Below are 12,963 nucleotides of genomic sequence, written 5' to 3'. Positions count from 1 at the left end.
GGAATGTCAAAACTTTGACGCTCAATATCTCTGAACTGCCCTAAACGGAGATAGAACCTTATCATTCTAAGCTCACGACCTGTTGCTGTGGAGGCCCCCTTCCCGTTAGTCGTCGTGAACAATTCGCCCCTGCCTGGAATCTGCGCGGGTTTGAGTTACCTGACCCAGAGGAGGGCTTTGGAATGCAGCCGCCACGCCTGCGGCGCTCTCCGGGGAGGGGCTCTGAGAGAGAGGTGGAGGACCCGAATCCACACCCCGCTCCTCCTCATTGGGGACCAGGCATCATTCCCTAATTCCTGCCCCGACTCCTGAATGGTGGAGTCATTTGTCAGTTACAGGGTGGTCTTGTGAAGTTTTTCAATGAGGAGGAGAAAAGTGTAATCATATGAGGTAAAGCAAAGCAGCGTACAGCTGTGCATGCGGGTCTGGGGCTGGAGCGTGTGTTGGAGCGACCCGTTGTTGTGGAGGCTACTTGAATAAAGACAAGAGACGCTTTTGAGAAACTTGTTTTTTACCAAATGATGGTGATTGACGATAAAGAAGAGGGAAGATTTCTAAACTTTTAATTAAATAGGCTATTCCACAGACTGGATTATGAATAGCCTATGCAACTTTTGTTGATTGTTTTTCGTAACTCTGTTGTCTTGAGCGTGGTACTAGTGTTGGTAATATTTCCCAAATATTACCTTTGATCCACAATCATGGCAACTGTCATCAAGATACTCTAAATAGATTGCAAAAAGAAAGCGTCTTAAAATCCATGTTTTTTTTTTTTTTTTACCCCTGCAAGACTGTGTGCTCCGCGTAACGCATGTTAGTTGCTGTTCTCCAGATGTTTGAGGTCTCGGATGTGGGGTGTTGAAACTATCGGCTGTATGGCTTATGGAGAGGAGCGCTGTTTGGACCGAGTTGGAGCGCTGTTTTGGAACAATGCGCTCTCACCTGGAGTTTGGAAAGGGCTGGAGGACTGCTGCATTGAGACTTCCTAAAGCAGCTGTCTGATCATATTTGATAACTCACAAAGCAATGGCTTCCGAGGTGGTGTGTGGACTGATCTTCCGATTGCTGCTCCCAGTTTGTCTCGCAGCAGGTAAGTTGTTGCGCAGAGCGTGGTATACGTAGGGTTAATTTATTGGGAAAAATAAACCCAAAACAGATATATTCGAATATATGTATAAATGATACAATAATAGTAATAATAATAATGATAATAATAATATTAGGACAAAAATAATAATAATATTAGGACAAAAATGATTGCGCAAATGCCTCAAACAAATAAACAGAGATAATGTCATATCGACGTTATGATTTCGTTTGTTTTTGTTTTTGTCTGCTTTAATCTCTTGACATATACATTGATAATTTAATAATATTGGACAATTTTGGATATATTACAGTATACATTATTTTTTATATTTTTATGTAGCCTAAAGAATAATTTGTTTCTATGCTCAGATATGAGATGAAGGAAGGCATTTGAAAACTCCCTTACAGAAGTGAGTGGTTTGTTTGCTGAATGCTTAAAGTAAAGGTTTGATTTGGTTTGCTTAATTGCTTGAGAAGGTCAGTAGGCCTATATCCAAGATGCCCATACAGTAGTACACCACTGTGGGGATTATAATCTAATCTAAGACTGCATAACTCCTATACAATGTGTCAATATTGATGGTCTTGTGTGGGTAGTATCAGCACCTCCCGAACAGATGAACTAATAAACCTCAGAGATTACTCTTCCTGCTCACTTTCCTCTCTGGCTGCTTGGTCATGATGAGCTAGAAGATGTGCGTCCCAACTCTTCTACCCTTTTCCCTGAAGAATTCCCCACATGAAATGAAAATCAAATAGACTGATGTAAGCCCATGTATTATCAGTGGGTGTGAGAGATATGGTGGAAACTCCCTCAAGACAATGCTTTTTATTATCCATACGGGACAGTCCCCAACTATAAACACCCCAGGGAGAACGGAATGAATTAGGATGCTGCACAGAGTCCACTATCTGTCTGATATAACACCCACTCAGAGAGAAGATGCATGGAGAAGGTCACTGATTAATCCGTTTGTCCAGCGACATGTCCGCCGTCCTCTGAGTCGAGGTATCTAAGAGTTGTTTACTCAGACCTATCCTGGACTGCAGAGGCTAAAGAAGAAGCTTTGATGTCAACGGTTTGACTCAAATCTTTTGTTTATGAGTAGTTCCCCTATTTTCCCAACCCTCCTTGCACTGGTCATTGGTCAAGTGGTAAAAGCTGTGTAATAATGCCATCATTAGTGTAGTAAACACTTTTTTATCAACCTGAAATAGACGTTTAAGAAATGTTGTTTTTTGCTTTTTGATTGCATCATAATGGAGAGGAGTGTTTTCCACAAGTGGAATAGGTAGGGTTTCATACTCCCCTTGTATGTTATGTAATGCTAAAACGTCTTTACTGTGCCAAGTTTCTTATAACTTATATGAACTGTAATTATCAAACAGTGTCTCTTGATGTTTTATAAAACATGTTCTCACAGTTTTAGCCTTTGATTGCGAATGATAGCCATTTAAAATAGAGTAAACGCAGCAGCCCAGATTGGCTTGGTTCGACCCAGCCCACAGTGATTCATTAAGGGAAATATGGTTGGAGATCTTAACATTCAGTTAATTCTGTTGATGCAGCGTGTGATTACACTGAATGAATCATTCTGAGCCGTGTTCTGTTAAGGGTGCAGATTTGAATCGGGCTCTCAATCCAGAACCAGAGGAGTACTGCTGTTCCATGACCACACCTCCTCAATGTGTCCTTGACGGTGTGTTCCGTTTTTTTGTTGTTTAGTTTTTACTTAAGTGTTTTATTGGTGTTTTCTCCTCAGAGAAACATTTGTGTTTGCTCAGTCCCCAGGATGTATACAGAGACTATAAACTTTATACAGAGCGGCACGGCGGATGAAACTGTGCGTGGCTAGAGAGAGAAGGGCTCTGTGTTTGTACAGGATGCTGCCTGCAAACCTTTCAACCTGGGGGCCTTGAAGTGGAGAGGCTGGATGACTTAGAGCTGCCCTAAGCTCCGCTCCGCCACTCCTCCACTCCTCCACTCCTCCCCTCTACCACTGCTCCACTCCTCCACCCTTCCACTCCTCCAATCCTCCACTCTTCCACTCTTCCACAGCCTCTCCTCCGCACTCCTCCAAGGCCTTTCCTCTCCTCTCCTCTCTTCTTCTCTCCTTCGGCCTCTCCTCTCCTCTCCTCTCCTCTTCTCTCCTCTCCTCTCCTCTCCTCGTTGAAACTGTAATTCTGGGTTCCTCTGTGGGTCTAAATCAACATATGTTGTTTAGATGGACATACACAGCTTCCCCTGTACTCCAAGTGGTTTGTGTGAAAGGTTGAACGAGGGGCAGGTCTTGATTGACCTCTTGATTGACCGATGTTTATGTGTTTTTTGTTGCAAATGTTGCAGTGGTCATTATAAGAGCATTTCGTCGTCTGACTTGTCGTCTGCAATGACAATAACGTTAAATCTAATCTACAAGGAACTCCTCCCTTGATCTTCAAAGTGTGTTTTAACGACATAGGATGTTTTAGCCATTGCACAAGCAATTAAGAGTCACATGTTAAGTATTTTACAAAATCAAACAAAATGTGAGGGAGGCAGAATGGCTCTGGACTGAAGCCGGAGGCAGGCTGTGGTTACTGGGTTGTACAGTTCAAATATAAACTATTCCCCGAGAGGAGGGGGCTATAGAGTATAAGGTGTCAGCACCAGTATAAGGTGGCAGCATCGAAGAAAGCTTTCTGTGAAATATAGAGTAGAATGTAGAAATAGTATATCAAATTAGTTTATGATTCATCATTTTCAAACGTTTTATTTAAGGTCAGGTCAATTACAAGCAATTACAATAGAGCAAATGTACAGATAGTGGAGAAGAACATGTTTTTGTTTCTGATCACCTCCTCTAGACTTCTCTCTCTCTCTCCTCCACCTCTCTCCCCCTCTCTCCCCCTTTAGCGTCATAGTCAGACTATTCATACAGTTTTATCTTAACAGTTTCCTGTCTATAATCTGACAGCACTGCCACTGAAATACACACAGCTACCTGAAAGGCCCTTTTGTGCAGACTCCCCCATCCACGCTGAACCCACAGCTTTTTCCCTCACTTAAGCAATTACACAGAGACTTCTAGAAACAAGCCAGTTGTATATCACACCTCAAAGTGTCTGGTTTCAAGAGCTAAAGACTTGTTTTTTCAGCATTCATTCATATCTCAAACTAATTTATTGAAAGAATGTTTCGGGTGAACATGTGTAGTACACATGATCTATGGCGGAGGTTAAATGCAGAGTGTGGGCTGGTAGAGGCTGGTTTGAACGTCTTTAAGTGACGTTTTAACTGGCACGCCTTTTGTGTGAAGTCATCAATTAGTTGACGAGGCGATTGCATAAAGCCCCCAAGATCAGAGTGTACTGTTGATCGTACACTATGTACTATACTGTACTGCCAAGTATAAACACACATATTCTACAGTATTATGTGAATTAATTCTGACAATGCATTACAAACGTCAACTTCAAATGTTTATTGTTGCCTATTCTCTATATCTTCAATGATTGAAAGGGAAAATAATTACATTTAATTTAATTTATAAAATAAATGTACTTTTGTATGTCTGACTAAGCTTGTAAAATCGGAAATAACGACAGAGTTATCGTGTTGATTCGGTCTCCTTGGTTAGCTCACCTTGGTAATTATACACCATACAGTACATTTCATACCATAACTGTACAAAGCTTATTGTTATCCATCTCTCGTATATACCTACTACCTACTGTACGATCAACTGTACATATCCTATTTTGTCTACACTATCATATATATATATGTCAACAATATCATATATATATATATGTCAACAATATCATTTTTTGCATTATCACTATTTGCACTTTTCTGGTTAGATGCTAAACTGCATTTTGTTGACTGGTACTTGTACTCTGCAATGACAATACAGTTTAATCTAAACTAATCTAATCTTGGTTGAAGTAGTTAGGGGCCTTTATTTAGCTACTGTAGGCTGTCAGGGCTACAGCTCACACATACAGCTGCCTCCTGTTTGTTTGTGCGACGTGCAGATTGACAAGCCCACGCTGAAGGCTAACAATGCAGACCCGTGGAACCAATGGTCACATTGAAAGATGTGTGGCCCCTTTGGCTGTTAATCTCCGTCACTTGTAGCCAAAACAAGCAGTTGTTGTATTAAGGTGTTTTTACCTTACGTGCAGTACGTCCAGTGGTTTACAGACAGAGGTGTAGTTTTAGTCGTTATGGAGCTACACGCCACACAAGAGTTAGTTCTGGCTCGTTCCTTAGTTTCAGACATCTTTAAGTTGGGCAGTTCTAGTGTAAATAGAGAGAGTCCAGAGAAATAACAGATTGAATTACCGGTGTAAGCGGAACCATTCTGGTGGGGGCAGGTGGAACAGGTGGGCGCTGAAAGTTTGCGCACACTGTTCCCCGTCTGGGGTTTCTGCCCATAACCTCCTATAAATTCCCCAGCATCAATGAACTGACACATTTACGCCTAACGTTAATATTTAGCTCTAATATAAACATTTTGGCAAATAATTTGGGTATTTTTAAATATGTTTTGGATAGATATTCGTCAACAATGATATTATTTTAATGTCAAAATCAATATTGGTCAATGTAGACACTGACTGTGCCAGGAACCTGAGATTTTTCTCAGCCCCAAACTCCACCGAACAGAAAATACTCCAGGAATGAATAGTCAATATTGAAAATACTGCCATTCACACACATCAGCCCTATGCAATGATGATGATCATAGAAACACACCAAAACACTCTGTAAGTGTGCATGATTTCATAGCATATACATATAGTATATCCAACAATAGATGTTATCTCTATCTCCTGTTTTGATGTAGTCTTCTTGTACGTACGTAGTTCTCACGTATAAACATGTGTTCAGTGGTCAAGGCCATAGACTGGAGGGTGTCGCTGGGGAGCCATACGTTAGTGCCACAGTGAAGCTGCCTGTTTGTCAGAGCTGCTGTAGTATTAACACAGTAAACACAATGACCAGAGGACAAGGGACAGTTAAATAAACAAGAGGCCACCCGACGTCTAAGGTGAAATGAATGGAAGAGGTGAGGCGGGGAGGGGAGGGGAGGGGAGGGGAGGGGGGAGGGGTGGTACTCTAGCTATTTGCTTTCCTTGCAGGTGTTACCGTTATATACAAGAGAGATCCACGTTTGTTTTGGATATACAGGATCTAACACCTCTTGATGCGTTGGTTTTGTTGCGATCTGAAAATGAAGTTTGTCTTTGTCCCGAGCAAAACATGATTTTTTTTCCCCCCCCGGATGTTTATGAAGCTCATGTTGGTTGTAACATGTTAATATAGATTCAAAACATTGCATATACGATAAAGAACAGTATAATTGGAATCTAAAGCCTCTCTCTAATTGCCCTCCCATAATTGGTAGTCTACAAAGCCTGCGGTGGCTATGGCCAGGGGGGGGGCACCCAACCTCAGCCCACCCACCCAAACGCGTCTTGCCCACCCAATGAAAAGTTACGATTTTGTTTTCTTCTGAATTGTTGATATTCTGTGGGCTTGTTTGAATGTTTAATCTCATATTTACTGTAAGTCCATATACTATGTCTATCTATTTAGCAACGTAAAACCACCATCTCACCCCCACCCATTAAAGTCAATGGACCTTCCAAGGTATGGTTCTGGCGCCGGGCCTGGTTGTCTATAATTGTGGCAACTAATCATCTATTTTTTGCCAAAAGCATTAGTCTGTTAACTGTTAGTCATCAAGAAGTGTGAAGAGATGTATTGCTATATAATGCGATTGTGGAGTGGTAATTGATATTTGGATAAGGCCTACTCTTTTTTTACCAGACATTTTCTGCCGAATTATGGGTTGCATTTAATGTCCCTAATTACCATTTGCAGTTTCTTAAAACGCTGTGCCCGGTCACAGCCTGGAAGTCAAAGCTATGAACAGCATGTCTCTGATTCAAGGGCGCTACACGCAATTGGTGACAGAACTAATCTTCACAGTGTTACGAGTTTCTCGGTCAACTCCTCCTTTTTTGCGTTTGATGCTGAGATGTAAAAGAAAAAAAACTCAACTTTCTACGGCTTCACTCTCTCTTTAGGGGCCAGAGCCAGCACCCTCTACAGGCACTCACGCACGCACGCACACACTACAACATTGTACATTATAGAATCATTAAACAAAAGCCTGTAGCATTATATAAAAGCAAACTCTTAGGATCCTTCCTATGACTGTCAGCTTATTAACTGAAGTCCTTTTATGACTTGATAAGCCCCAGTGTTCTCCATGGCCGACATATTAAGATAAATAAGCACACACGCTCTATGATTGACAGGTTTGTTCACAACAAGGCATGCCTGTAGTCACATTCCACACGGCGTATATTGACTTTGGCTGGTTTTGTCTCTTGCAGCATAGCAAGTGGAGCTCTCCCCGGCATTCTGTTGGGGAAAATTCTGTTTCAGGAAAGAGATGTTTGATATGACGAAAATTAAGATTTGACCAAAGAAAATTAAGCACTGTTGATTCTGTATTGTTTAAACTTCTAGCGAACTTCATCTCTGTGTAATCTCCCCATCCATATGTCTGTGTATGGAAATGAGCAAGCTCAGGTCAAATACAGTACATAATGCTGAAATTGTTCAAATACTTCCTATAATTCCAAGCTGAACCAAGCTAAATCAAGCATGTGTCAAAAAAAACCTGTTCACCCAGGTTCGAAAATTAAGCTAGTGAGCCTTGAGTTGGTTTTCAGTCATTGGCTGCAGGGAGGCATCTTCACATCATAAATGTTGGTTATACCATACAATACAGTGGGTGCTGAAGTGCCAACTCTGCATGACCTGCAGCTTGACAAGGAGGCAATGGTGCACGGCCGCATGCTGTCCTGTTCCCCTCAGAAAGACATGGCAGCAGCCAGAGAGACAGCTAGAGCGGGTGTCATTACACCCACTCAAACCTGCATCTCCAGTCTCCGATGCGGGGTCATAATTTCAAGTGTTTGCAGCTCAGTAAGATAAATAAACGGGCAGCCATTTCGGTGCAGAGCCAGAGCTTGGTGTATTTGTGGTGGCACCAGTCCCGCCTCGTAGCCCAAACAGCCAGCCAGCCAGCCTGTGCTGATGCCTGAAGAAACTGCCGCCTTAGCTGAGCCTCCTGCAGCTGCCAACAGGCGGACACCCGCTGGGGGAAGTGTTCGCAGACAAAATCACCAAACCAGTGGCGGAGATGGAGTCTGCTCTATACAATAGCACTGTAGACAGAGACATTTAACTGTTCTGTAATCTCTACTCTACTCTACACAATAGCACTGTAGACAGAGACATTTAAACCTTCTGTAATCTCTGCTCTACACGATAGAGCTGTAGACAGGGAATATTGAACTCATCTGTAACCCTCTCCTCTCTTCTCCTCTTCTAGGTGCCTCTCCCCCTTGTGCAAAATCAGACACACGTTCACATTTAGAGTGAAATGCAAATTGTGAATAAAAGGGGGGGGAAAATACAACATGTCAGACTCAGAGGTCTTCAGAAAGGGTTTTCTGGGGTGCTTAGGTGGCGTAGCGGGTTAAGCGCTGACCATGTGACCGCAGGGTCCCCGGTTCGAATCCGGCCGGGGACATATCCTGCATGTTATTCCTCCTCTCTCTCTCACCCATCCTTCCTGTCTAAATCTTCACTGTATCTATCAATAAAATGAAAAATATGAGTGGGACTGCCCCACTCAGAAAAAATGACTTAAAAAAAAAAAAAATAAGGGTTTTCTGAAGCAGAGAATCGGCCAGGGCCAGTGCTGCCTATATGCCTCTGTGGTAGATGGAGGAAAGGCCAGTGCTGCGTAAGCCTCTGTGGTAGATGGAGGAGAGGCTAGGGCTGCCTGTGTTCCTGCTAATGCCCCTGTGGCCACTGTAACAGGAAACAGAGGCACCGGGTCACCCAGGGCATGAATGGCCCCTATTGACACTGATCAAACAGATAAGCCTCATTTAGTTAAGTGTCATTTGCTGTTTCCTCAAGGCTGACTTGAATTTGTGTAGACTCTTGCTTGGCCATGTTGAAGGTTGGTTTTTAGTACTGCACGGGGGGGGGGGGGGGGGGGGGGGTAGAGAGAAGGGGAAGAGGAGAGAGCAGGGGAGAGGGGTGAGAGCAGGGGAGAGGGGTAAGAAGCGAGAGAGAGAGAGAGAGGAGGGGAAGGCAGTGAGAAATTAGAGAGGGAGAAAGAGAGAGAGAGAGGGAGGGGAAAAAGGGAAAAGGGAAAGGAGAAGACAGCTGTGAGAGAGGTGCATTGTTTAAGTTTGACAAGAAGGATCGTCTCCCAACTCAGATGTAAACATTTCCCCCCCTCTTCTCTCTTCCCGTCCACAATGAAGTGACGTTTGCCGCCCCCCCCGCCCCCGGGTCAGCAGCTGGACCTATGATGCTTGAAGGAGTGTCATAACACCATGATTGTCCTTGTGCTGCGCGGAAAAGGATGCAGATGTGGGACAACGTTGTTTTTTTTTGCAGAGTATCTAACTTTTGTCTTCTTGGAATATGGACCACTATTTATATTACAGTGCCTGAATGCCACTGCGAGGACCCTGGTTTCATCAACTTGTTTTGATCCTATTTCTCTTGGTCAATGACCCTCTGAATATCCTATAACGATGTTAGGTTTCTCAATACGCTATCTGTTAGGTCAGTGACAGGTCGTAGAGAGGTGTGAGTGATGTCTGAGGTCTGGCTCTCTCTGATGATTCACTTTCTTATTGTATCTTCTCAACTTGTAATGGATGTGGAGATAGGCCGAGGACTCAAACGCACGACTCAGAGACAAAAACTTTAAATCCAAAGGCATAGTCTTTACTTTCAAAAAAAGGTTTGGTACACAGGTAGACAGTCAATAGGTAGGTGGATAATCCAGTAGGGGCAGAGCAGGTTCGGTACACAAGATATCAATCAGAAAGGTTGGCATATAATCCGTCTGGGAGTAGGCAAAATCAGGGTAAAAAAAAAAGAGGAAAAACTAAACACTGGGAAATTGCTGGGACGTTTTGACACGAAGGCACAAAAAGCAACCTGGCAATGAGACAAAGGAACACACAGACTATATACACAAGGAATAATGATGAGGAACACACAGACTATACACACAAGGAATAATGATGAGGAACAGGTGAGAACAATCAGGGCGGGGTAGACAATCACACAGACAGGGAACACACAAGGGCAGCTCGTGAAGAGACAAAAATGAGAGACAAAGGTGAGTAACAAGAAATAAACAGGAAATGAATGAATAGCAAAAACAAAGACAAACCACACTAATGCACAGGACGAGACGTGGAACGTTTCAACTTATATAAGTATAAGGTTTACGTTGTAACGGCTTGGTACTGTTATGGTACTTGGCTTTTCAACATGCATGGCTATGAGGGTACATACAAGAGGAATATCTGTTGCTATGTGCTGTACAGTGCGTTAGGGCGAAGATACATACTCTGGATGAAGAGTAGAGACCTACAAGTGTGTGTCTGTGGGTGGGTGTGTGTGTGTGTGTGTTTGTGAGTGTGGTGAATTGATGAGTGGGGATGTTTCATGTAGCAGATGTTGCATACAATAATTCCTAAAAACCCTTCCGAAACGACTCCAATCCATCACTGTTCAGAGAGACAGACCACTTTGTTTGAAAGTCTAAAGAAATATACTGCAAACACAATTCCGCCCTATGATCTCACATCAGTGTGTGTCGACTCACTGGAGGAAGGCCCCGTTTAACACAAGAGCCATATGTGGCATTTTTTTCTAAACATTAGCCGGCTGTGGAGTGCTGCATGTCTGGTATTTTCAGAGGTAAGGTCAAGCAAACTTGATTAATTGTTGGACCGGATGTCCCACTACACATTTTTTATTATTTAAATGTTTTTGTTACAATTATTATACATTTTTTAAAGATGATAAATGATTATTAATACATTGTTTTTCTGGCCCCCGAAGCTAAATTCTGAGCAATTGCCAAGCAGAGCTGATCAGCGCCTTTCAATACCTGTCACACAATTCAGACAAAATCAGTTTGACTCCAAAAATGTGTCTGCTTGACATTTTTTCGCCAGTCGTGAGATCGAGGCTCACCGTTTTTTTTAGAACATGGCGCTGTGGACCCCTGCAGTTACCTCTCACAGACTGCGTGAATCAGCAAGTACCTTTATTGTGGGAGGCACTTTTCACAACCAATCATGAATATTGCCTTGACACAGGAGTGAACCTGAACAAGGAAAAACCCTATATGCCACAACGTGTAGACTGTGGTTTGATATAAATCATTGGGTATTTGGGAGATCTATTTATTGCACATATATGTTCAGTTGATGGTTGTGTTATGTGGTGATTATTCAAAGAGACCTCATAGGAAATTCCAACAAATTCTGTTGTCAAACACTGAAGGAATGTGCCTTCAGGAGTGTGGTCGAGGGTTAACACCTCCGTCGTTAATCACATGTTTTGTCCCTTGGGACCATTGTTCGATCCCTGTGGGTGGCTTCCCTCTATCTATCCTCCTCGTCTATCACTAAGTAAAGCATTCATTTATATTACATTTACATTTGTGGCATTTAGCAGACGCCTTTATCCAAAGCAACTTACAACACATACATTTGACTAAGTAAGTGAATCATCTATCCACCAGTTATAGAAAGAAAAAGTAATCTATGCTCGGGCCAGGGGCCATTTGTAGTGCTAGATTATCTTTTTTTTAAAAATTATTTTACAATAGCGAAACTCTACAGGGGGGGTAGAAGGGACGTAGGTGTCTCAGGAGGGACAAGGTGTTAAGGTGTAGCCTGAAGAGATGTTTCACAGCAGAAGATAGGGAGTGAACATAGGAATCCCATTCACATAGGATTCTACCCTCCTTCTAAAAATGATATAATAATGTAGTTTGCAGTGAACGTTGATCAAAAACACTTCTCACCCCCTCACGCCAACCACTCTCCCTAAAGCTGCTAGAATAGCTGTCGAGAGCTTCGGTTTTACTTCCTGGGCCCTTTAATTTGAAATGTTGGTGTTTTGCTGGATCCTGCTTTATTTTCGGTTCCTTGTAATTAACAACTGTAGAGAGAAATGTATAGACGGGGGGGGGGGGGTTATGTCACAGACGTCTTATCTCTCACGCCCTCTTGTTTTTGTTTTCCCCCAGCATGTCTGTTCCGGTACAACGGCCTCTCTTTTGTCTACCTCATCTACCTCCTCCTCATCCCCCTCTTCGCAGAACCAACCAAAACAACGATGCAAGGTAAGAACAGAGGGTTTGGTTTTGTGATGACTAATCCAGGTCCACTTACCTTACTTGTCTGTTACATTCCTCGTTCTACCTACAGTGTTCAAGTACAACATTCCAGACAAAGTATTGTTTTGATAAATGGATGTGAGAGTCGCTTTTATCTGTTTGACACACCCTGTACATTTATCGGTCCTTAACCGGTAATTCTCTAAGCCAAAAGGGTGCTTGAAATATCAAGAGGTTAAACTGCTACATTATAAGGGGTTTATGGATAGTCTCTTTGCGTAAACTCAGGATTTACTGCACTCCTGACAGAATAATTTCTAACTCTTTGATCTATACTGTGTTAGAGGAGGAGGAAATTATGGAGGGTGATGGGTCATAGCAAAGGGGTTAGGACACGCACACACGCACACACACACACCCACACACACACGCACGCAAGCACATTTCTTAATATACCCTTTAAAGTCAGTAGTTGTCTTACACTGTAGGAAGCTCTAGACAAACTATATTCTCATTCAATACTTTACGTACTGTAGAGTAAAAAGGGCAATTCTGGCTTTAAACCTCGGCCTGTGGTCTGAAAGTGGACACCCACTGTCCACCGTGTCAAAAGTCTGCACACAAATCAAATGTATAT

General features: G+C 42.7%; 1 protein-coding gene across 1 annotated transcript in view; it reads left to right on the top strand.

Moving 5' to 3' along the window:
* Positions 1-1,026: 1,026 nt before the first annotated feature.
* The window catches only part of LOC308169431 (piezo-type mechanosensitive ion channel component 2-like), a gene marked incomplete at both ends in the record, with an annotated part of 99,132 nt that continues 87,195 nt past the window's right edge, over positions 1,027-12,963 (top strand). The window contains 2 exons of the mRNA XM_080544113.1: positions 1,027-1,090; positions 12,237-12,332. Of these exons, the coding sequence (XP_080400239.1) occupies positions 1,027-1,090; positions 12,237-12,332 (160 nt within the window). The remainder of the gene's footprint in view (positions 1,091-12,236; positions 12,333-12,963) is intronic.

This window comes from Nansenia antarctica, assembly GCF_963989245.1.
Source record: "Nansenia antarctica genome assembly, chromosome: 13".
In the NCBI taxonomy this organism is placed as follows: Eukaryota; Metazoa; Chordata; class Actinopteri; order Argentiniformes; family Microstomatidae; genus Nansenia; species Nansenia antarctica.
The sequence above is the reverse complement of the archived record's forward strand: the minus strand, read 5'-3'. Positions and strand labels throughout refer to the sequence as shown.